Source organism: Bos indicus, chromosome 18, assembly GCF_029378745.1.
Source record: "Bos indicus isolate NIAB-ARS_2022 breed Sahiwal x Tharparkar chromosome 18, NIAB-ARS_B.indTharparkar_mat_pri_1.0, whole genome shotgun sequence".
NCBI lineage: Eukaryota > Metazoa > Chordata > Mammalia > Artiodactyla > Bovidae > Bos > Bos indicus.
Window position 1 is genome coordinate 15,300,165 of NC_091777.1, and position 24,971 is coordinate 15,325,135.

Sequence of the window (24,971 nt, forward strand, 5' to 3'; positions counted from 1 at the left end):
CTCTACTGCTGTTGTCTAGGCAGAGGGTTCGCTCAGGACCTGCAGAGCTGGGGGGAATGTACGCGTGGGCACCCAGGTGCTCTGCAGTGGGCTTCTGTGGTCACCCCATCTTACAGATGAGGAAGCTGAGGCTCAAAGAGGTGAGGGAACTGAACAAGATGCACAGCCAGGCCTGCTGGATGCCAGGCTCTAAGGCCTGAGGAGACCCCAAGGGACAGAACGTGCAGCAGTCGGGCCTTCCGGTGAACTGCTTTCTTTCCCCAGCTGGGATCTAGGGACACTGAGTGACACAGAGAGAGCAACCAGGAACAACATCCAGTTCCCAGACTTGTTCTAAGCACTTCCTGTGCAGGGAGTACTATTCCCATTTTAAATTGAGAGAACTGGCACAGAGACGGTAAGGAATTGCGCCCAGTCACACAGCCAACAAGGAGAAAGCACCTCCAAGGGCAATAACATCCCCAAGGGCAGATAATCCTGCAGGTGAGGAAGCAGGCAGGGGACACATGCAGGTCCATGCTCCCAATAAGGAGAGACTTGGGTTCTAATCCTCACAGGGATACCGTGAAATGAAAGCCACCTTGGGACAGCTGGGCTAAGCCAGGAGGGCCCATATGGCTCCAAGGTGAGGTCAGGAGGGAGGGTCTAGGGTTCCCAGTGCTCCTACAGCCTGGCTGCTATGGGTTCGCCTCCTGCTGAACCCAGGGGAAGCAAGCTGTAGTGTCCACCCAGCAAACCTGCCCCACCTCCGCTCACCTAATGTACCTCTGACAGGGAGGGTGCTTGCTCTAGAACTGTTCACAACCAAGCTTCCAGCTCAGGCCAGGCCTTTGGGAATACTGGGAGAGACTCAGGCCCAGAGTTTCCTGTTCAGGGAGGGCACCCCTCACAGTTCCTGGGCAGTCTTAGGGACTTAGGGACAGCAGAGCAGGAAGCAGCTTTAGGTGACACCCCCACGTTTCCATCCACAGGTGAGATGACAAGCCTGCATAAGCTAGTCACATCTGGGACTAGCCTAGCCCTGCACAGGAGGGTGGCCTGGAGGTACTGTGTGTGAACTTAACTCTTAGTGGCTGGATTGGGGCCGGGGTGGGGGTTGAGGCAGCAGCCACGTGCCAGCCACGGTGAAGGAGCCCCAGGTCCCAGGGACTAGCATGGCTATCCGACCAGCGGTGTGGGCACTGGCACACACCCCTGCCTCCCTCTGGGTCCTCGCCAGCAGTCTTCCTCATCTGAGCTTTGGAACCGCAGGCAAGAAGAAAGACCTACGTTCTACGTGGGCCAGTTCCCTTACCTATAAACGGATGGATATCGACCTTCTAGGGCGACGTAAGAACTCAGTACAGGGATCGGCCTGGTGCCGCAGTCAGAGTCGTCCGACTGACCGTGGCCCTTTGCTCTCCTCCGTCAGGGAGGGAGGGCCCATTTCCACGCAGATCAAGATTATCTTGCCCTCGCGTTTGGAGCTCTGCAGGGCAGGGTTTCTCAAATCTGCTTGCACGTTCTAGTCCCCTGAAGATCTCACGTCGGTATTTCTAGGGGAGGCGTCGACCTTCACTGTAAACCGCCCCCACTCCACGCCCGCCCTGGGAGGTTATGACACACGGCCAGAGTGGCGAGCCTCCACATTAGATCACGGATTCCCCCATCCAGATATGCGGAAGAATCACCGGGGACTCACTAATGACGACAAGGGCAAATTCCTAGGGCGAACCCTAAGGGTCGGTTTCAGCCTGTCCGGGGAGGGGAGTCCAAAGGACCTGTCCAAAGGACCTTCATCTTCAGCATGTCCAGTCCGCAACTTTGGGAAGCTCCTCAGCTTGGAGACGCCTACTTTTAAGGAGGACAGAACGGTCTCGCGGGCAGCCTCATAGGCGGCCGGCACGGGATGGCCCCGCCTACCCCAGGTGTTGCCTGGACCCAGCCGACCCACACTGCGGGCTGGAGGCTCGGAGCCCCACCCCGCCCAGAAGACCCAGAGACACGAGCCCGTGTGGCTCCCAAGTCGCGCGAGAACTCTCCCGGAAGTGTCAGAGCCTTTTCTAATACTATCGACAACAGAGAGGAAGTTCCGCAAGGCAGCAGCGCGCAGACGCGACACGCCAGCCTCGCGCCACCGCGCCTTAAATGCGCAGGCGCGCCAGCTGCTCTCTTTTCTGCTCTTCCTTCTGCCTGTCTCCAGACGTCAGCGGCTGTTGGGTCCTATGTCGCGCCGGGCCCTCCGGAGGCTGAGAGGGGAACAGCGCGGCCAGGAGCCCCTCGGGCCTGGCGCCCTGCAGTTTGTCCTTCATGATGACGATGATGTGGAAGAAGAATGCCCAAAGCGGGGTCCAGGTGGCCGGCGCCCCCGGGGCGCAGGGAAGGAGGGAGTCCGAGTCAACAACCGGTTCGAGCTGGTGAGACGTGGGGCTACCTGGGGTGGGGGCAGCAGGTGGGGGCGGTGTGCGAGGCGGGCCAGTGACGTCACGGGGCGGGGCGAAGAGGGTCTGGGCTGCAGTGGGGAGGGCGGGGCGAAAGAAGTGGGCGGTGACCTGAGGCCAGGGGGTGGAGCTACGTTGGGTTTGTGCCGCGGTGAGGGGAGGGGCCATAGCGTTCAGGGGCGGGGTAAGTAGGGTCCAGGCTGCCGCGGGGTGGGCAGGGCCTGTCATGGGGGCGGGACCGCGGTGTGGTGGGCGGGGCATCACTCCCATAGACTCGGGGCTCCAACTCTGATTTCAGGGTTAAGTATCTCCTCCGCGGTGCCGTCGCAGGGCCTTCGCAAATGTTCTCACAACCCAGTACTCTGTGCCTCTCCCTTGCTCGTCGCTTCATCTCCCACAGCAGGTGCCAGGCACCGAGAAATAACGCCCCCACCCTGGGTTCTCCAAAGCTCTGGCTTCAGACTGTAATTTTATTTTTTTTCTTTTGGCTGCGTGGCTAGTGATATCTTAGTTCCCTGACCAGGAGTGAACCTGGGCACTTGGCACTGAGAGCTTAGAATCCTAACCACTGGACTGCCAGGGAAAACCCAACTGGGTCTGTAATTTTGCATGTGCTGGTTCTGGCTCCTCCGACTCCCCTGTGTAGCAGGTAGCATGTCTGCTTCCTGTGCCCAGCACACACCTGGGGCTCCACACTACTGCCTAGCGATTGGAGGAGTAGCAGTAGGTCTGAAGATCTGGGAGAAAACACCTCTCTCTTGGTCTGGCTCCCAACTTCACAGGAACGTGGCACGTTAGGACCCATCCTAAGACAATGGGGAGTGTAGGCCGCCCGTCCCACACAGGAAGTTTGGTTTAATGGTTGTCCATGTCTCTCTAAGGTGAGAAAGCCTCACTCCAGTTTCTGCTGGGGGTGGCATGAAATCTGTTTTCAAAATCTCTGGATTCTCTGTCCACCTCTTCTGAGCCTCCCCACACCCTTGTTTCTTGTCATTTCTTTCTTTGTAACTTTTTATTATGGAACATTTCCAACACATGCAAAAACAGTGTGTTATAAGTAACCTTCATGTTCCCCCTACCAAGCTTCCCTGGCTCCCCACATACAGCCACATCTGGTTGTTTTACCCCAAGGCTCTCATCAATCATTTATCCCTAAATTTTGCAGTTACTTTTGACTTGTCCCAAAACCCTCAGGGCTTCTTTCCATCCCACTTGTTCACAGTCTGAAATGGGTTTGTGCTGGAGTTGGCCATTTTCACGGATCTTCTGTCAGGGTAATTTCTCCTTATTCTGACATCCTCCAGGTTTAGTCTTTTTTTTTTTTTTTTTTTTTTAAGTCAAACAATAATAAGTTATTTGGAGAACATTCACACATCCCAGGCACTCGTGTGATGTTGTGTGCCTTACTGTTTGCCCAGGTCATGTTGTCCCCATTGTACAAATGAGGTAGTAAGTGACACCCACTGTGTAAATCCAGGCTTGATGACTTACAGTTGTACTCTTAACCATGCCCTGGTATTTGTCTCTGAGGCATAGTTAGTGTCCCTTCTGAAGAAGAATGGAAAGTAGAATGGAAAGATGGACAGTAGGGCAGGGTATGTGGGATAAATGGGGGAAAAGGCAGGTTCTTCTCTGTGTGAACAGAGGGAAAGGATGCTTATGTGGAGCCCCATGAACTCAGGTCAGGGGCCCAGTGGCTGCACCTGTCTGTCTGTGCTGTGTGTGTTCCCTTGTGCTTTCCGGTAGGACACTGATGTGGCCGGCACAGACCTCCATCGTGGTCTCTGGATTCACACCTCACCTCCCATCGTCCCCTTTAGATGTTCTGCAGACATCTCAGACATGGTGTGTCCAAGCTTCAGCTGCCTTCTGCCTCCTCCAGCCCTCCCTGACTGTTGAGGGAGCTCCACTCTCCTGTCACTAAGGCCAGCAGCCTGGAAGCACCCATGACCTTTCTCTCTCACACACCACATGCAGAGCCTGGTAAGGCCTGGACGGCTCCAGGCGCAGCGCCTGTGGGGTGGCCATCGCCTCCGCCTGAATCATTCTGACCACTCCTGCTCACCCTCTTGTCCTCTGCAGCCTGTCTGGACGCAGTAGCCACAGGGATCCTGTCAGGTCCATGTCTGCTGTCAACCCTGCTTCCTTATAGCCCCCGAGGGCCTGGGTCATGTTGCTCATCTGCTGGAGCCACAGGCCAGAAACACAGATCTCCTGCTATCCCCTCTGCCTGGGGATGCTGTTCCCCCTCTGTTCCCCCATCGCTCACTTCTCAGGCTTTGCTCAGATATTGCCTTCTGAATCTTGCTCATCCTTCCCAATTTAAAATTACACCCCCCTCCCACTCCCGTGCCCGTTCTTCTGGTCTTTGTCCTTTTCCCATGGAGGTTTATCACAGAGGAAACCAGCCAAGTTACCTCCATGTTCTTTTTATCTTGTGCTGCTTGCCTCCCTCTGCCTTGTGAGAATGGAGACTTCATTGTTCCCCCGTGTGTCCCCACCCCTGGAGTGGCATCTGCCCCCGTGGGTGTGCAGGGAGGTTCTCTGAGGCCAGCCTGTGAGAGCCTGCACCTAACTTTGCAGTCAGAAGGACCCAGATTTGCATCATGGCTCCACCTGTCCTTACCTGTGGGAACTCAGATGGCATTCGTAACATATGTGAACATATGTGTCAGCTCCCCTGCTTCCTGCCCCATGGGATTGTCACAGGGGATCAGTGAACTCCATGCCAGGCACACAGCACTCAGCAGATGTTGGTATTAAATGATGTTAACAACCAAGAAAGGGTGTAATAGGACTTAAGTGGTTCCCCCACCATCCCTGCGAGTGGGAAGATCTCTAGGGTGTCTGTGACTGGGGCTGTCCTCTTTTCTGGCTCTTGGGTGAGTTTCCTTGGCCTTAGATTAGAAATCATCTGTCCTACCTCATTCCGAGTGGTTTTTGAAAATCCATTTTATTGAAATATAATGTATATGATAAACATGCCTGTTTTGAGGGCATAGTTTGAATTTTGCAGCATAACGTACTGCACAACTGTTACATAGTGTTGTGAAATAGAACTCACTAGTGTTTTGGGGTCAGGGACCACTTTGACAATTTGATTAAAACTACAGAAACTTTTGAAAACTGTCAAGTTTTACTCTATATCATTGAAAAGTTTTAGCAAGAAGACCATTTTGTTCCAGAGAATTGCATGAGTCTGTCTCTCTGTTTTCATGTACAATGCAGTAACCAGTCTCTGAAAGAAACCTCAATTTTAAAGGAAATCTAAAATTATGTAATTAAATAAAAACAAACTGCTTTCAAAATAAGCTTCATTGTTCAGGTTGCTATTGTTTGAGTGGAGTAAGAACTTGACATTGTTCAGTGACTGCCGACTTGCCAATATGTGTCATCTTCGTCTTTGATGTCCAGTTCAGGAGCAAAATGCCTGGCTTCATATTCACAAATGCGTTTAATATCAGGTGGCGTTAGAACCTCAATAGCTGTTTTCACTGGTCAAGGGCACATTTGGATGAGGATTACCATAGTTTTCTAAGATTCTTCGTGTTAACGTCATGTCACATCAATTGTTTTATCCTCAAGTTTGTGAGAAAACCTTAGCAGAGATGGCCTCACTGATGCCAGTGTCTACCTACAGTAGACAGTAGATGAGGCTTTGTACTCATTAACTACACACCATAGGGGTACTCTGTCAGTATCGCAGAGGTTTAATGTTTTCTCTCTTTAAATGGGAAAAATAACTAAAATAAAAGCCTTTTTGTTTTTTCAACCTGCAGAATCTTAGTTCCCTGATCAGTGATCAAACTCAGGCCCCTGCAGTGAAAGCACAGAACCCTGACCACTGGACTGCCAGGAATTCCCCCAAAGGCTTATTTTTGTAGAGCCAAAAATAATCTCTCAGTAAACCAAGCAGTGCATTAATAGAAACAAAAGTAAGGTTTCTACTTGAGCCCTGGCAGAATAACAGGTACTGAAGTAGCCCTCTTGCCCTAAACAACTGTAGGACCAGCAGAATACTGAACTAATCGTGTTCAGACATTAGACAACAAACGTTGCAGGTCTCAGGTCCCCAAGTCCCCTGTGCCAGCTTTCTGCTTGGAGACACTGTCCAGAGATTAGCACAGGGAGGCTGTCCCAGCAGACCACGGTGCTCTCGGTGAGTCGGGGGGTGAGGGGTAGACTAGATTTGGGGTCTGCAGAGGTGGCTTGAGTTAAGGGAGAGGGAGCTGGAAAGAGGGAGTTCTAGAAGCCTGCTTGGAGTCTTGGGCTCGATACCTGGCTGTTTGGGCATAGAACAGCCAGTGGAGGAGGGACAACACCAGAGATTGACCACCACTTGAGTTCATGGGCTTGGGAAGACATTCAGCTCTGACCAACCAGAGCAGAGAGGCCGCATAGAGAAGCCTGGTGATGAGTGGAGGCCTCCGAAAGGCCTTGCCGTAGGAGTAAGGCAGTCACCCTCCGGTGAAGAATGCCCTATGCCCGTCCTAAGGTAGCCTAAAGATAAAGTTTGGAGAAATTGTGCTAATCTGCAAGTAAACTTACTGCCTGCCTAAATAAATATCAACACTCTGTTAAAGAAAACTACAAAATCCAGTCATTCGGCAGTGTCAAATCATGACAATCAGTGCCCACTAAAAAATTACAAACACATGAAGAAGCAGGAAGATGTGATTTGTAATCAGGAGAAAAAGCATTCAGTAGAAACACACATGCTGATGACAGATGGTAAAATCATATACAAGCCTAAGACAAGATATAAATATGTTCAAGGATTTAAAGGAAATCATGAATAAAAATAAATAAATAAAGGAAATCATGAACATAATGAGGGAAAAAATAGAGAATCTCATTATAGAAGTAAAAACTATAAAAGGGCAAATTCCAGATGGGAAAATATTTACTATCTGGAATGAATAACTCAATGGTCTGAGTAGCAGATTAGATAATTGAGAAGAAAAGATCAGTGATCTTGAACTAAGGGCAAAAAAAACCATCCAACGATCCAGAAAGGGGGAGCGTGGTGGGAAAAATTAGTACTTTGTAGAGCAGTATCAGGTTGTTTAATGTCTGTAATTGGAGGAGCAGAACGGGAGGGGTTCTGCAGAAAAAGCCATCAATGAAATTGTGGTATAAAGCCTCAAATTTGACACAGAAGAAAGCCCCATAGATCCAAAATGTTCAACAGACTCCAAGTGGGATACAATTTAGCAACAGTTTAAATCATAATTGCTGAAAACCCATGGTGAAGAAAAGTCATAAAAGACGCTGGAGGTAAGAGACAGGTTGTCTATAGGAAAGCAATTACTGACCCACTCTGGCTCAGAGTGGGTCAGCATCCTTAAAGTGCATTCTATGTCCAGTGAAATGTTTATCACAAATGATTGTGAAATAAAAATATTTTCATAAGCACAAAAGCTGAGAAAAATGATTGCCATAAGGCCTACACTAAAAGAAATGTTAAAGGAAACTTCATTTTGAGGGTAAATGATACCAACTGGTAATGTGGATGTATGTGGCAGAGTGAGGAGTGCTGGATATGGTACATATTAGGGTAAGTACACAATGTTTTTTAGTGTTAAAATTTCTCTTAAAAGCAATTGACTGTTTGCCTCTTCTTACTATTTATTTACCTAATGGGGTTTTGATATTCTTTTATTTTCCTTTCTGTGAATGTTGTCATGAAGTTCTTTGTGCATTGAGCATGAGGACATGGGTTCGCTTCCTGGTCTAGGAAGATGCCACAGGCCAAGGGCCATGTAAGCCCGGGTACCACAACTGCAGAAGCTCACTTGCTGTGGAGCCCATTCTCCACAACAAGAGAAGCCCCAGCAATGAGAAGCTCAAGCACCATAAGTAGAGAAAGCCCACATGCAGCAATGATGAGCCGGCGCAGCCAAAAGTAAATCTTTTAGAAAAAGAATGAGACGACCCTCAGAAGCCGTACACTGTGGGACTAGACACAAGAAGACACTGGCCTGTGGGTGCAGCGTGCTGGGACAGTCAAAGTCATAGTGGTGAAAAGCCTAGGACTCGGCCGCCTGAGCCGTGGCCCGTGTTTCTGGGGTCATGGAAGGGCCTTGTCTTTCGACCAGAGTTTGGGTCACACACCTCCTCCAAAACTTGTCCTGTACATTCATTTCAAGAGTTTTAGTAAAAAGCTTCCTACCTCCAACAGAGATCCAGCCCCTCCTGCATCCTCACTATTAGTGTGCTTTGCGCCCTGTCTTACTGTGGATCCCAGAGTGCACACCGGCAGTGGACAAGAGCCTCTGGAAGTTGGCATCCATTTGGGACCTTGAAGCTGATGACCGACCTGGAGGCTCCTGGATGGCGAGTCGAACACGTCAGGGTGCTGGACAGAGGTGCCGGGCGGCACCAGCCAGTGTGGGTAGCAGTGAAGCTGCCGATGTGCAGAGCCCTTGCGTCCTGCGTGCACAGACAGAGGTTTTCTTTCCGGGGAAGTTGATCTTGGCATGCTTGTTATTAATTGAAATTTCTCAAAACTTTCTCAGAGCTTCCAAAGGGGGCTCAAAAATGAGAGTTTGTTTGAAGGAAGTGAGCAGGACTTAAAAGAGAACCAGTCCCTAACTTCCCGGAGGTGCAGAATCCTAGACAAAGTGTGCGGGCCGTTCCTCCAGGACCCCCGCCACAGAGAAGAAACATCACAAGACCCTGCCTGTACTTCCTCCCTTTGTGGCGCTGGTGTGGGGAGCAGCCCCCCGCCCCTGCCGCTCCCCGTTTCCAGTCGTTACAGAAGAGCTGTGAATTTGAGGGACCGGCAAGCCATCACACAGCCTCATGCTTTGTCCCTGCCCCATGGGAACCTCTACTGCTGAAGACAGGAAACCAGGGCACCCATACAGGCGTATGTCCCTCCCTGAGACCTTCTGTGGGAGCCTGGGCCTGCGGGAGCAGGCAGTGCGCGGTCGCTGAGGACGTTGTCCCAGTTTTGTTTTGAAATCATCTTAGGGCTCTGGGGTTAGAGTGGATTTTATTTTTTATTTTTTGAGCTTTATGTTTTTTGGATGTTCTGAATCAAATGTGGTTTCATTTCTCTACTTTTGGACCTCAGCAAAGCAGCGTGGGGCCCTCAGATCTGGCTCGTGGAGCCTGGTGGTTGCTGCTGCGTTGCCTCTGGCTTGCTGGTTCGTTTACTGGCCAGAGGGCCAGAACTTGTCCCATGACTTGTCCCCCGCCCCTCTCGAGCGCGAGGATGTGTGTCTTCTGGGACCTACCATCCATCCAGATTTGGGTCCCTGAGGTTTGCGTGCATGCGTGTGTGTGGCTTATCCCTGTTCACCACCAACTGAGGTCCCATCCTTAACTCGTGCGTGTCGCCCACCTTCTCCCCAGCGCTGGTCCTGTCTGCCGGTGTAGACCAGCTAGCTGGAGTCCAGGCAGGAAAAGGGAGCAGTGAGGCATTAGCTGAGCAAGTATGTTTGCAAACCGTCGCTCTGGAGTGGTGCTTGAGGGGGAGCACTTGTCACTGCTCAGCACAGATGATGTGGCCTCATGGCGCCCTTGCGTTCCCTGGGGACCCTAGACAGGTGATGTTCATGGTCCTCCCCTTTGCCACTTCAGTGACCTGACATGCACCCACCACCCCAAGACACGTGTGTCTCAGATTCACCTTTGTAATTGGTGACTAGGATGCAGCCCTAATGCCCTTGCTTCCCCATCTATGTTTCCAGATAAACATCGAGGACCTGGACGAGGCACCCGGGGTGAATGGGGAGAGGACAGACTGTCTGCTTGTGGATGCTGTGGTGTCAGGGAACAAGAGGAGGGCCCAGAGCGGGCATTCAGAGTCCACCAGGGGCGGCAATGCGGCAGACACAGCGGTTCCCTCAGAACAGGTGCGGCCCACCTTCCATCCCGCTGCTGTGCTCTGTGACTTGCCTGGCTCCCTGGATTGCCTTGGGAGCCATGATCAGACTCGCATGGACTTCTCGAGACTTGTGGTGGCCGGGGAAGGGCCACAAGTAGGGGCCTCTAGGCACGTCTTCCTGGCACAGGGCCTGCCTCCCACTTTCTGGGTGTGTTGTTTGCCACTGGGTGGATGCTCCTTGAAGAGACACATAGGCTAGGTTAGGGTTGGACGAGAAGGGGTCCCCATAGGAGGCCCCTCATCATTCACCTGGTAAGTGCTGACTGCAGGCCCATCTGTGCCCTCCAGGGACCTCTGGTGCAGCTGGGCACCACTGGTCTTGGGGTGTTGGGGGGCTTCCTTGAGGACCTTCGCACTGATGGAAGGAGGTGGCCAGGTGAAGGCACGAGAGATCTTGAGGCAGGGGGCCTTGCAAGTGGGAGGGGCCTGCTGACCGAGGTGGGGAGTGGCTGACTCGGTGAGGCACAGCAGCAGAGGGCAGGCGGGTGTATGGTCCAGAGCCCATGAGTTGTCAGGGACACCTAAGAAAGGCAGGGTGAGACCGGAGTCAGGGAGACTGGAGGAGGGTCAGCTGCTGGAGAGAAGTGGGTGTGTTCCTAGGGGATTCAGAAGGCAGGCTGCTGCCATCTTCCCCTCAGCTGACTGCCCCTCCCCCCAGCTGGTTCTTGGGTTTAAGATGTCCTCGCCTCTCACCATTGAGTGAAATGTGCTTCTTTTGTTAGTCCAATACCTGTAGCAAACTCCGCAAGAAGAAAAGAAAACAGAAAAATAAGAAAAACGCAGGAGAAACCTCGGTATGTACAGCTGGCAGATTTCCTCTCTGTTCTTTTCTGTTTCTTGAGGTGGTGTTGAAAACAGGCCAGTGTTACTTGATATTTTGTTGACTATTCAGAGATTGGGGAAATGAGCAAACTTGTTCACTTAGATCCCAGAGGCTTGGAGCCATCTGTGCTGTCCGTTTTCTGGCAAACATCTGAAACAGTGCAGACGCTGAGTCCCTTCCCGGTCCGTGGTTCTGACTGCCCATCTTACGACACACCTCTCCTTTTTCCTCGCTATTCCTGCAGTACATAGTGTTCAGAGTGGACTGTCTTTCAGGAAGGAGACACGATATAATACTTGCTTTTAGTGAAAGTAGATTTTGCCACTGATGCTCCGTTGGTGTGTGTGTCATTTGGGACTCTCAGCAGAATGGCCTGGAGGACATTGACCGCATCCTGGAGAGGATCGAGGATGCCAGCGGTGCCAGCCGCCCGGGCCCGCCCCCCCTGAGCACGAAGAAGCATGTCCTGTATGTGGAGCACAGGTGCGGCCGCGCGGGGAAGCAGTGGGCATGGGCGGTGCTGACCCAGCAGGACCTTTCTCTAGCTCTATGTGCCTGGGAATATTCCGAGTGTATGACCTCCTCTGCTCCTGTCCCTACCACCGACCGTGGCCTCCTTCCTTCCTAAGGCAGGGAAGACCCCTCGATTTCATGCCCAGCGAGTGGTGGCCAGCGTGGCCACAGGCTATGCGGTTGCAGAGAACGTCAGCAGGCAGGAGAGCGATTTTCCCTGTTGGGTTCTCATGTGACTTTCTAACATTCCCAGGATTGTTGTCAGAGCGCTCATCTTCATTTTTCTCTCTAAAATTTTCAATTCTCTAGACACTTGAATCCAGACACAGAGCTGAAAAGATATTTTGGTGCCAGAGCTGTTCTCGGGGAGCAGAGGTAAGGCCACGGCTGTGTTCTCACTGAAGGGGGCGGGGAGGGGCTTTAGAGCCACAGTGACCAGCGGAGTCCCAGGGCCTGAGGGGAACTGGGGAGAAGTCCTGCGGCCTTGCCGGTGCGAGCCGGGCTCCATCCCTCACTGCTGCTGCCCACCAGGGTCCTAATTTTACACAGCCTTGAAATCTCAGCCAGGTGCATTTTTGCTTTGCAGTCGAGAGCAACTCTAACCTGGAGTTCGGGTTCTGACAGAAGTCTGATCTTTGTGAAGTGGGTTCTGTGGCCACGGCCGTGTTTTCAAGGCCATGGGAGTGCCCAGAGCACTGTGATCCCAGGCTCTGTGGGAGGGGCTGTTCTGCCCTGTGCTCCCTTGCAGGCCCAGCCCCAACTGAGGGAATTTTCCCTCAGCCCAGGCTTTATCTTTTCTTTTTTTTTTTTCTTTTTTAAAAGAACTTATTTTAATTGGAGGCTAATTACTTTACAGTATTGTAGTGGTTTTTGCCATACACTGACATGAATCAGCCATGGGTGTACATGTGTTCCCCATCCTGAGCTCCCCTCCCATCTCCCTCCCCATCCCATCCCCGTGGGTCATCCCAGCGTACCAGCCCTGAGCACCCTAGGCTTTATGTTTTCAAGTGCATGTTTCTGACTGTAGGACTCAATGCTTCTGTGAAAAACAGCCGCTTACTCCAGCAGCTCCAGGCCGGCTGTCTGCTGTGCATCCTGGGCCCACGGGTCCTGCTGTCTTTCACGTGCCTGGTTTGCATGGCTGAGCTCTGGGCACCGTATAACAGGGCACAGGTGCTGGGGTGTATTTGACTGTAGCCCCTGCTGGCACTTGGCGTGGGGGTGCCACCCACTGCCCTCTTTAGAGTTGAACCCGCGCCCCCAATCTGGGTGTGGCTTCCTGCTCGGATCCATGGGAGGCGTGGGAGGCTTTAAAGACTGTTGTGATAACAAGGTGAAAAATAGTTATGTGTTGAGATTTGTTGGTTTGGTTTTTCTTGGCCTGGTTGCTCACCATGAGGGATCTTGGTTCCCCAGCCAGGGATTGAACCCACGACCCCTGCAGTGGAAGCACGGAATCTGAGCCATTGAGTTTCTCATTGTGTTTGCTTTATAATTTGCTTTTGGTTTTGGTGTTCAGTTATTCAGGACACAGAGGTCTCTGACTTTGTCTTCCTTTTTGGAGTATTAAGGAAGAACGTTTTTAGCTCAAAACGTTGTCTTTTTCACCTGGGCTCCCCTGGGCTCGACCTTCCACCCTGCTTCCTTGCGTCCTCTGTTGGCCATCTGCCCGGTCGTTCTGTACCGCATCTTTACATGTTGGCCTGATTGTATTTCTGTGCAAATTACAGTTGTTAGTATACTAGTATTTAATAGCTCTGCATTTATGTTTTCAGTGGTAAATTGTACTTTTTATCCCATTTACTCCTTTGAACACTTAAGTCCTGTGTATAGGCTCCCCTGAGAAGCTGTGGTTTCTCCTGGGCCCCGGGCCCCACGCGTCTCTGGCCATCTTGAAACCTCCTGGTGCCCTGTGCGCCTCACCTTCTCTGCCGCTGGTGTCTGCCCCCCGCTTGGCACACCACCTCCCAGGGCAGCCTCTCCTGCCTGGCAGCCCCCTGCAGGGTTGGACCCTCCCTCGGATTCCTAGACGGGACAGTTCTGAGCATCTGGTTAATGCTTTTTTGTACACCTTACCAGTCACCCAGAACCATCCCACATTTCAGTTTCCTGCAGGTTTTGACCGCTGTTTTCTTAAGAGTTGTGTTTTCTCCTGTAGTTTTTTACTTTTTTTTTTTTGGAGTAAGTGGGATTTTAAAAAATTTATTTGGCCGCGTTGGGTCGTAGTTGTGCATGTAGGATCCTCGCTGTGGAATGCTGGATCTTTGGTTGTGGCCCATGGGCTCCAGAACGGGGAAGCTCAGCAGTTGTGACATGCAGGCCTGGTTGTCCTGCAACATGTGGGATCTTAGTTCCCCGACCAGGGATCAGACGCATCCCCTGCGTTTGAAAGGGAAGGCGGATCCTGAACCACTGGACCACCAGGGAAGTCCCAGTTTTTTACTTCTGTGTTGGAAGAAGGGCCATACTTTTTCATCCCGTTCCTCACCCAATCCAGATTCTTACTTATTTTTTTTTCTTGATGAAATAATTCAAATAATCAAAGAATTATACAGAGAAATATAGACGAGTCCACTAGGCCACTGCTGCTCAGTTCCGTCATAGAGGAGAAAGCCTTTGGTGTAACCAGGGCTGAGGGGAGGGCCTGGCGCCTGCAGCAGAGAACACACCTGCAGCAGAGAACACCGGCCTTTAAGAGACTGGGGGAGGGCTAGGGGAGGGAGCCGGGCCACGGCCCACTCGTGCTGGTGTTTGTGTGGCTGGTTTTCTCTCTCCAGAAGCGTGCTGGTGTTTGGGCACTGATGCCCCGTCCCTCTGGGGTTTGTTGGTGGACCCTATTCAGCGGGTCGTCGACCACGGAGGCCAGCACATCTGCAACTCGTTGCAGGCTCCCTCTCTCCTTGTCATCTTCACGTTAGGTTCCACCTTGTGCTGCTTTTTTTTTTACCTTTCCTGCTGTTTCACTAGCCTGAGTTTCTTGTTTTTCTTACCTCTACATGTGTGGTTTGGTTGCTCGGATCACAGTCTGCAGTCCCATCTGGCAGCCTGACGGCTGTTGTCCAGTTTATATGCTGTCCTTGCCTGCCGAAGTAAAGCCATGCCCTGTCCATTCTCCCCAGGCCGCGGCAGAGACAGCGCGTGTACCCCAAGTGTACATGGCTGACCACCCCGAAGAGCACGTGGCCCCGGTACACCAAACCAGGTGAGGGAGGGGGGCCGCCAGGCTCTGTGTGTGCATGTGCTCCCAGGGGCTCCAGCATCTGGGCTCAGACCCCACCACCGTCTGTCTTCTCAGCCGTGTGGTAATCCGCTTTGCTCCACCTTCTCCCTTTGTGCTGTGGGTCCTGCCGCACAGGAACCAGTAAGTTCATTCTTTAGCTGTGCTGTTCTGTGTTCGGTTGCAAACTCACAAGTGTACAGAATTCATAGAACAGCTGCAGAGCAGAAAGGTTTGGATGTGGAGCAGTGCCCTGCTGGGGGCTTGGCTGTGTGGCGTGACGGATGGGGGTGCCCTGGGGCCTGGGGTGCCCTGCGAGGCCCCTTGTGCCCAGTGAGGGCCTGGTGGACACCTCGTCCCCCTGGCCCTTCCCTCCCACGCTCGCAACAGCGGCCCCTGAGTGCAGGCAGAGGACACAGTGCCACGGGGTCCTGTTGGGCTGGAGTAGACTTTGTCAGAGACTGTGGCTAAGGGCATCCCCCGACCCTGACGGGTCTCACGAAGGTGCTGAAAGAGATGAAGTTGTCAGGCTTCTCAGAACCTGGACCTGGCACCCAGCGTCAGCATAGGAGCAGAGGGTGTCATGAGTTAGCAGTCCCTGTCGCCTTGGGGGTGGCATCTGGATTCTGACTTTAAGCAAACCATGTCCAGGGCTGACCAGGTTGGGGGGTTGGGGCGGGCTCTGCATGTCCCCCTGTTGTCCACCTTTCTCGGGGGAGAAAGGGTAGAAGGGGCATCGGAGGTGTGGCCTGAGCCACGGGCAGTCGGCTCTGGGCATCCTGATGTGGGCAACCCTCACCCCAGGTCTGTCGATGCGGCTGTTGGAATCCAGGAAAGGCCGCTCGGTCTTCGCCTTTGAGCACAGCGAGGAGTACCAACAGACGCAGCACAAGTTCCTGGCCGCCGTCGAGTCCATGGAGCCCAATAATATTGTGGTGCGTTGGTACCCTGGTGTGGTCCTGGGGGCGTCCGGAGGCCCGGGGCCTGCCTGGGTGTCATCTTGTCAGCACGCATCCCCCCTCCCCCATAGGTCCTGCTCCAGTCAAGCCCCTACCACGTGGACTCGCTCCTGCAGCTCAGCGACGCATGCCGCTTTCAGGAGGACCAGGAGACGGCACGCGACCTCGTGGGTAAGGCCGGCCAGCAGCCAGCACCTGCCTGCATATAGGCGGGGACGCTCTCTAAATACAGCTTTATGGACCTAGTGTACACACAGCTGTTTAGCCACACCCCTGCTGATACTAGATCATTCCCATGGAGTGTCAAAGGACCTTGACCATCAGCCGTCACTTCCCCTCCCCCGCCCCAGCAACCACCAGTCCGCCCTCTGTCTTTGAACTGTCCTGTGAATGGAATCTCGACCAGTGTGTCTCGGCCTGGCTTCTTTGATTTATCACGATGTCCTCAGGGTTGACCTGTGTGAGCCCTGTGTCAGCATTTCATCCCTTCATTCGTTCTCCCAGCCGGTTCCCACCCTGGCTCCCGGGAGTTGGCCCCTGGGGGCATCTGGGTTTCTTGAGGGGTGTGGCCAAGTCACGACTCCCTTGTGACTGACGCCCGCTGTGTGTTGGCCGGCAGAGCGTGCGCTGTACAGCATGGAGTGTGCCTTCCACCCCTTGTTCAGCCTCACCAGTGGGACCTGCCGGCTGGACTACCGCAGGCCTGAGAACAGGTGAGCCGACCGCCAGGGGGGTTTGTGGGCCTCTGTGTTCCCTTGCAGGGGTCATAGGCGTCACGACGTGAGGGCTGGACAGTCTATGGGGGCACCACTGCGATCCTCGGGTATCTCACTGTGTCTAAAGCTTGGATGCAGGAGGGCTGGGCCCAGGGATGGACAGGACCGGCTGGCCTGGGGTTGACACTTGTGCGCAATAGGACGGAAACCATCAGCCATTTCACCACATGGGACCTGCAGTTGTACTTCCTCTTGTGTCTGGACTCAGGATCCTTTGGAAAGCCTATGGGCAGGTGTGCATGTTGGCACTGCGAGTGAAGTCATCATGTCCATGTGTGGTGGTTGGTCACACACGCATGTGGGACCCTCTTCCTGCAGATGCCCCTCCCCCGAAGCCCCCACTCAGCAGCGCAGCCTCCCTCCTGGGCCTCCGCCTCAGGGCCCTGCACACGTGGACAGACTCCACAGCCCAGGCTCCCTCTCCACCCTCCTGTCGTGTCCCACGTGGGCTGTGTCCCCCGAGCTGGGGACTGTGCTGGGCCCCAGGGCACCGGGCCAGTCCTGAACTTTCTCTCTTGCATTTAATTGTATGAGCTCTCTCCAGTGAAACTCTTTAGTTCTTTGAGATGCTGAAAACACTGACGTTCTTGGCATTAGCAGGCATTAACAGAGCAGTGGTGACAGTTGAAATTGGAGGATAAATGAAGATGGTGATTACAGTTGGAGGTGTTAAGTCTCTTCCCTTAAACAAGATTTATTTTTAAGAGAAAGCCTAAGAAGATGGAGGTCTCCACTAACACATCAGCTTGGTTTTCTGTCCGTGCTCCCACATGTGACTGCAGACAACAAGCAGAGTCACCTTCTCTGCAGACAGGACCCTGGCGAATGTTGGCGCTGATTAGGCCACACGGGATACGCCAGCGCAGCCCGCGGGCAGAGGGTGGACGCGGCGTCGGACGAGGCGCCGAGCGACGTGCGGTGTGGCCTGCTGCCGCGCTCGTTCACGAGGAACTGTCTTGGGTCTAGGAGCTTCTACCTGGCCCTCTACAAGCAGATGAGCTTCCTGGAGAAGCGGGGCTGCCCACGCACGGCGCTGGAGTACTGCAAGCTCATCCTCAGGTAGGGCTGCCGCTGCTCCCCAGCCTGGGGCTGCAGCCCGTGGGCGTCCGCGCTGGCCCACTCTGGGTTTTGTCTCCCTCTGCCTGCCCTGCTCACCATGCTGCCTCCCCCCGGAAGCCTGGAGCCGGACGAGGACCCCCTGTGCATGCTGCTGCTGATCGACCACCTGGCCTTACGAGCGCGGAGCTACGAGTACTTGATCCGCCTGTTCGAAGAGTGGGAGGTGGGTATGCACACAGGCCAGGCAGGGTGGGCCTCCAGGGAGACTCTGGGGCAGACCCTAGTGCTCCTGCCTCTCTGCCTCGCCACCTGCTTACAGGTGAGTGCAAGCGCAGAGGAGGCCTGGGGGAGGGGATGGCCATAGACCCCTGGACACGTTGGTGCCAGAGGGGTCTGAGACTGGGCAGGAGTGAGGACACCAGCAGCCCCACTGATGGCCTTCAGGGTGGCTTCACACGCAAGCGTTGCTGTGTTAGGTGCACTAGGTTGCATGTAAGGTATTAGCATCAATTTCACCCATTTTCTTTTAATTTGCTGCTAGAAACTGTATACTGATGGTGTGCTCCTGTTGGGTGGTGCTGTCTCGGGGGACACCTCCAGTCAGGAGTGGGTAGAGGCAGGAGGTGACAGCCGTTGCTGCTCTTTGAACTTCCTCATAGCACACGCCGGTGTGTAATTGAAGGCTAAATACATGGATCCCTTTGAACTCTGGGTCTGTGGTGTAGTTGGGCGAGGATCCCCACCCATGGGGTCTAGTTCACACAAGTTCCTGAGGTCACAGGAACATAGCTGCAGGGGCTGCCCCTGAATGTTTGGGGTGAGACCGTGGCTTCATCCTCCCAGAGCATCTTACATCGTGTGTGTTCTGCCCTGTGCCCGTAGGCAGGGTGGCGAGGGCCGGGCGTCAGCAGCCGTGGAGGTGGGGGGCGATTCCACTGCCCAGATGACCCTGAGCCTTGGGAAGGTGGGCATCTGGCCTTCCCTCACTCACCCGGCCTGCCTCTGTCCCCACACCTGGGTCCTTTTATTTGCCTTTCTGCACAGAGGAAGGGACAGTTTGCCCGTGCAAGCCATGTGCCCGTGAGTATCATCTTGAAGCCCCAAACTTCTCCTTCCCCTTGTAGGCCCATCGGAACCTGTCCCAGCTCCCAAACTTTGCCTTCTCTGTGCCGCTGGCCTATTTCCTGCTGAGCCAACAGGCAGACCTCTCCGAGCAGGAGATGAGCTCCGCGAGGGAGGAGGCCTGTGTCCGGATCCAGCAGGCGCTCACCATGTTCCCCGGAGGTGGGTGTGCCCTGCAGCTCTAGGCATGAGTGGGTCCCATGCTGGCCCAGCTCCCGATGATGCATCTGAAAGCCAACTGTGCTCTCAGAGCATCTGCGGGGCTTAGGGCGTCTTCACATATTGACAGTTCTAGCAGAACTTGTCACCTGAAGCGTACGCTTCCAGGGAGAGGGCACTAGGCTGGGTGTGACGGGAAGCAGGGTATCTGTCCTTGTCCTGAGGACCCCGTTCTCACTGGGTGAGGAGCTCGGGGTCAGGGTTGCCCTGGTTTTCTCTGATGACCTGCCGGTTTCCATGGGCCCCTGAAGTCTGGCTGCGTGGATGGGAAGAGGGCCCGCCGCCCCATCAGGCCCTGGTGGCGCTGCGGTCCTGTTCTGTGTGTAGTTCCCAAGGGGCTCCCTCCCCGGTACGAGCCTGCCTGCGGGTGGCCTGGTTGCTCGGGGCCTCCTGCTCATCTCAATCTGGCTCCATCCACGCATGGGGCTGCCTGGCTGGGTCTGAGGGGAGCTGACCTTGCCCCATTGAGACCCCTGCACAGGGAGGTCACCCGCTTCATGGGGAAGCCCCATAGGGCAGGTGGGCAGCTGTATGGTTGCCTGTCCCAGGGAGAGCGCTGGGGGAGGGTCTCTGATGACAGCGTCCAGCACACGTGCTCGGGAGTCTTGGGTGAGTTTCCTCGGCCTCAGCCCCTCAGGGTGCCGCCCTGCTCCCCCACAGTGCTCATGCCCCTGCTCGAGTACTGCAGTGTACGCCCCGACACCACCGTGGCCACGCACCACTTCTTCGGACCCGACGCCGAAATCAGGTACAGACTGGAGGTGCCTGGGGCCTGGGGAGCAACCACCTGGGTGTCAGCCTGGGGCCACTGCAGTGTGTCTGCTGGGCGAGCATAGTGTTGCTGTAGCTGTGCATGTGGTCCAGATGCCTGTGTTGCCACCTGCTGCCTTTTAAAATTTCTCATAATAAATGAAGGAAAACCTGTGACGGGAGCCAGGCACCTCAAGGCTGGTCAGTACACCAAGGCGGGTCCTCAGGTCTGTGTCCACAGGTGCACACTTTCTCCGAGTGTTTATGTTGTCATTGGGGAACTTGTTCTTAGTAAGGGTGCTCGCTGCACAGAAGGAAATGCCTGGGTGCCCCGCCCTGGGAGCCGCATCCCGGGACAGCAGCCCCCTCGGGGCAGCCTCCTTCTGCTCGGGGTTGCCAACAGCCTGGGACCCCCAGAGCACCAGTGGGCCCATGGAGCTGGCCCACAGGGTCTCACAGTCCCCGCTGCCCACAGCCAGCCGCCCGCCCTGAGCCAGCTGGTGAGCCTGTACCTGGGGAGGTCACACTTCCTCTGGAAGGAGCCGGCCACCATGAGCTGGCTGGAGGAGAATGTGCACAAGGTTCTACAGGCGGTGGACGCCGGGGACCCTGCCGTGGAGGCATGTGAGAGCAGGTGAGCTGGGGCGTGGGAGCAGGCAGTGCGGAGGGCCGGCCTCTCTCGTGGGGCCGCAGCCTCCTGCAGCGCCACCCTCGTCTCCCGGCCCCAGGCGCAAGGTGCTGTACCAGCGGGCGCCCAGGAACATCCACCGGCATGTGGTCCTGTCTGAGATCAAGGAGGCTGTGGCCGCCCTGCCGCCGGTAAGGAGAGGGCTGACCGCAGGCTCTGTCCCTCCAGCAGCTCTGCCCCCAGGTCATGGTCCATGCAGAGCCCCCTGAGAGGCAGAGCCGTGCCTGCAGCTTCCGTGATCTTACGGGGTACAGAGTGGTGACCCGGCGGCTCAGGGCCCACGGCCTGTAGCCAGCAGCCCTGACATTTGGGGGGAGTCACAGCACCTGTGAGCGGAGGCCTTGTGATTCCCACACATGTGCTTGTCCCGGGTTCACCCCGATCCTCAGAGCAGACAGGCTGAGTGTCCTGGTGGAGGAAGCCCCCCGCCCCAGACTTCCCCGACAGGGAATGCGGCCCACTCTCAGCAGAAATGTCTGGTCCAGAGTCGAGTCAGTTGAAAGCAGCCCATGCTCTTTGTCCCTTTCCGTAGGATGTGACCACACAGTCTGTGTTGGGCTTCGACCCTCTGCCCCCACTGGACACCATCTACTCCTACGTCAGACCAGAGAGGTACTTCTTTCTTTGCTCCTAGGCTTGCACTGCTCCGAGGTCAGTGCTGGGGCTCGGAGGGTCTCAGAAAAAAGAGTCAGCCTCTGCTGGCCGTGTGTTTTCACATATCTGTCCACCCAAAGGCGTTTCTCTGTCAGGTCTGGAGCAGGTGGTGGATACAGTGGGACATGGGTATCGAATCCAGGAGTAAACGTAATCAGAACTGGTGTAAGAACCTGGAGGAGACAGCTGTGAGCCTGGGTTGTGAGGAGCAGCTGGTTTCCCGTGGGAGCTTCAGCCCGTGCAGGGCCCCAGGGACAAGCATCCGGCACAGCCAGAGGCTGGGAAGGAGGCCCCGAGGCCCAATTGTCCAGGCTGCTCGAGAATCGTGTCGGAGACAGGCTTTTTTCCCTTTCCTTATGGCCTTTAGCACTGAGTGAGTAAGTGCTTCACTTCACGCAGAGCCCACCTCACAGTCCCCAGCCTAGGAGACTCAGACAGACTTTCTCATGTCCAGGGCTCAGGTGGAGGTATTTTCTAGAGCCAGGTATTTTTTTCCTCCGTTGAAGTATAAAACTTAGAGTACACGTTCATAAATACAGTCCACAGTTAAATTGTCAGTGGATTAAGATGAAAATTATTAATGATGAGTATCAGAAGGCTCAAAACCAAGCTGGCATGTGGGGTGTGGTCCCACTAAGGACAGTTGGGGACCATCCTGGCTCCAGGCGCCCAGAAAGTGCAGGAGGCCCCCGAAATGCACTTGCTAACATCGTCTCTCACTGCACAACTCGGAGGGAAGGACGCTTGGAAACACAGCTTTTCTCAAGATGCAGTGGGGCTTGGCTGCAGTGGCCCCGCTTTGTACTCTGCTCAACCAGCCTCGTTCCAAAGGGCCAACCCTGCTGTAGATCCCCTTCCCCCCTCAGGCCCCAGCCTTCATGGGGGCTGCCCTCCCAGCCCACCAGGCCTTTCTGACCATCCTGACTCCCTCCTGCAGGCTCAGCCCCATCAGCCATGGAAACACCATCGCCCTCTTCTTCCGCTCACTCCTGCCCAACTACACTGTGGAGGTATGTGGCGTCAGCCCACAGGGCGCCAGCCTGAGACTGGGTGTTGGGCCTGGAGGCCTGGCTCAGACGAGTCTCGTTTCCACAGGGGGAGCGACCGGAGGACGGGGGGCCCGGGGGTCTGCACCGTGACCAGGGCCTGAACAGACTGATGCTGGCTGTGCGGGACATGATGGCCAACTTCCACTTCCACGACCTGGAGGTGCTGCCCGAGGAGCACCCTGAGGGCGACGGGGAGTGGGACTGAGTCCAGCGGGTCGCACGCCCCAGCGCTGCACAGTTGTGCTCCAGGTTCTGTTCTGGTCGGATCGGCCAGGTCGCCGCCTGCTCTGCTCTTCTATAAACTACGTGGGTTGCACTCTGCTGCGTGAACTCTTCTTTCCCAGGGCTGCAGTCGCCGACCCCAGCTCCCCTCACGGGCAGGACCTCGCCGCCACTGCCCTGCTGCCCCGGGGCATCACAGGGCCAGAGTCCACGCTGGCTTCAGGGAACGCGGGTGGGTGTGGAAGCCAAGATATATGTCTTGGGAAGATTGCTCATCTTGGCAGCTCTGGGGAGTGAACGAGGCAGAGACTAGGGGGCACTTGATCTGGGGGCAAATGGACTGAGGGGTGGAGAGGGCGAAGACCAAGATGCTTCATCCAGGATGCGTCCTAGCACTCGAGTGACAGCTCAGAACCACACAGGCCACCTGTGACTGAGGACGCTGTGTGGTGGTACAAGGATCCAGGCCACCGAGGTTGAGTCCCACTGGGTCCTCTTGTCTACTGAGCACCCTCCCGGCCCTGACCTCTGCCCACAGAGGCTGCCTGTGTGCTCCAGGGCAGCATCTGGGCCCCAGGCCGGTCAGTGTGGCAACAGGTGTGACCTAGTCATCTCCCATCAACAACCACTCAAGTCCGTTCCATCGCCCATCTTCCAGGAAGTCCAAGGCATCCTAGTGATGTGAGCTCACCCTCCAGCCGTTCCCAGGTGAGGGGCACCTGAACACCTGGCAAGGACCGCGCCCTTCAGACATGATGCTGTGAGCTAAACTTCCCACCATCCACACCTAGCTCCAGAGACCAGGCCTGCCCTGGAGCCACACGGCCCCCACCAGTGTGGCCTGTGATAGACTGCCCAGTAACAGTCTGCTGGGCATCTTCTGGGAAGGGACTTGCTCTCTGAAAATGACAGGCAAGCAAGGAGAGCTTGGTGCCCTGCCTCTTTCAACTTTAAATACATTTAGGTGGGGCTGTGATGTATGGAGCTACAGCAGCCATCTTGCAACCAGCAGTCCAACTTTATGATGAAGAGCCAGGGTCCTGGGATAGTGAAGCAGAGGCTGGGCCCAGGCCTGCTGCCCACACAGTGCTTAGCCATGCTGCTCTGGCTGCTAGAATTAGACAGCCAGGGCCCTTACATCTAGACATCTGTGCTATAAAGTCTCACCTGATCACTCAGACCTTGTGTTGCTCATGGATTGCTGTTGTACTCTTTCCTACCAAGTCACACCACACCTCAGGTCTTCAGCATGAGCACCAAAGAAGGGGCACAAAAGCCCCTCCCTTCCCCAAGTTCAAAAGAAAATAGACAGTTCTTGAACCAAGACCCTATGACTTGACTCTGGGCCAGGCCTTGCTGAGCTCTCCCTGCGGGGTGGGGCGGGGTGGGGAGTGGGGGTTCGGCAGCACATTCCCCATGGCTGCCCTCGGGTGACCCCTTGAAGGTGGGCCACTCTGGTGTGACTGGCTGCATGCAGGCACCCCTCAGCTCTGCAGGCAGAGGCTCCTCAGGCTCCGGCTCCCAGGAGCTCCCTCATGGGACGAGCCTCTGTGTGCCTGGCCCTCTTCTGGTTCTGGGGTTCCCACTCAGCCTCCACATGTGCTTGGCACATGGTCTCACGTGGTGTATCCTCTGAGGGGGTGGCCATGCCCCCCGCCCCGCCTGTCTCCCCTCACTCGTTTACTCCCAGGGGTAGAGGCGGACAGGCTGCAGGGCTAGCTGTGGGTTCGCATGGATGGTTCCCAGGACTGTGACCAATTGCAGCTCGGCGGTCCTGCTGTCCCCCGCCTGCGGGTGAGCACCAGATGGGGAGTCGCGAGGCCTCCCCAGGAAGAGGGCTGTGGCTCCTGGCAAAGGCAGCCCAGTTCTCACGCCCTTTGAAGTCTCAGGCTGGGCGACTGGGGGCTGGAGAGGCGCAGGCAGCTCAAAGGCCTCATTTACGGGGCAGCAGTGACATGGAAGCTGGAGGCAGGATGCCACTCACCCAGTGGCCTTGGTTGGTACCTGGGGAGTCCTAGGCTTGCATGGCCGGTTCAGGGCCGAGGTCCCAGCACAGGCCTTGCCGTGGCTCTTGCGTGGTCCTCTTCTGGGACCCTTTTTTCCTTTGGGGGCTGTCCACCAGGGGGGCACCCCGTGCCTGGTTCTTCTACACAGGGGTGTGAGGCTCGTGCCCAGCCAGGAATAGGCAAACAGCCCACCAGCAGGTAAAAGGGTTTCCCTGAATCTACCAAAGCTGAAAGTGTGGCTCTGACCAGGTGTTGTCACCCAGCAGCAATGTTTGTGACAAAACAGGAGCCGCCCAGATGCCCACCTGGCCAGTGCCTTGCTGACCACTGAGTGCAGCCAAGAGAGTGTCTCAGTGCTGAGTGAGAAAGGGCCCTGAGTCCTATGGGTCAGGTTCTAAAATGGCAAAAACGATGGTCAGGGAGTGGCTGCTGGGCAGGAGGCGCCCCAGAGAGTCTGGTGTGGTCATGTTAGGTTGACTGATTATGGAGTGCTGCGGTCCCGAGGGTGCTGGGTGAGGCATGCACCAACCTGCATGTTTATAACCTGTGTACTGTCTCTCACCTACCATGAGCTTCAATAAACAGCACTGACAGAGC

The 24,971-nt window shown here is 55.2% G+C and overlaps 1 protein-coding gene across 2 annotated transcripts; it reads left to right on the forward strand.

Moving 5' to 3' along the window:
* Positions 1-2,090: 2,090 nt before the first annotated feature.
* Positions 2,091-23,546, forward strand: TCF25 (TCF25 ribosome quality control complex subunit). Of its 2 annotated transcripts, none has more exons than XM_070770486.1 (18): positions 2,091-2,396; positions 10,118-10,282; positions 11,037-11,108; positions 11,505-11,620; positions 11,960-12,025; positions 14,773-14,855; positions 15,675-15,805; positions 15,901-16,000; positions 16,449-16,542; positions 17,572-17,664; positions 17,782-17,887; positions 18,789-18,948; positions 19,666-19,753; positions 20,231-20,389; positions 20,484-20,574; positions 20,976-21,055; positions 22,035-22,107; positions 22,193-23,546. In XM_070770486.1, the coding sequence occupies exons 1-18, from the start codon at positions 2,205-2,207 to the stop codon at positions 22,349-22,351; spliced, it is 2,028 nt and encodes a 675-aa protein (XP_070626587.1). In that variant the 5' UTR covers positions 2,091-2,204; the 3' UTR covers positions 22,352-23,546. The 2 variants fall into 2 exon arrangements, with proteins under 2 accessions (XP_070626587.1, XP_019834945.2); XM_019979386.2 differs by having other exon boundaries at positions 2,092-2,396; positions 11,502-11,620.
* The last annotated feature ends 1,425 nt before the right edge of the window (positions 23,547-24,971 follow it).

What these genes read in the sequence shown, in the direction of transcription:
- TCF25 (XM_019979386.2), top strand. Translation starts at nt 2,205, where the DNA reads ATGTCGCGCCGGGCCCTCCGGAGGCTGAGAGGGGAACAGCGCGGCCAG. An exon ending in CAGCGGTTCCCTCAGAACAG is followed by an intron (nt 10,283 to 11,036) that starts GTGCGGCCCACC and finishes TTCTTTTGTTAG; the next exon opens with TCCAATACCTGTAGCAAACT. An exon ending in TGCCCAACTACACTGTGGAG is followed by an intron (nt 22,108 to 22,192) that starts GTATGTGGCGTC and finishes TCGTTTCCACAG; the next exon opens with GGGGAGCGACCGGAGGACGG.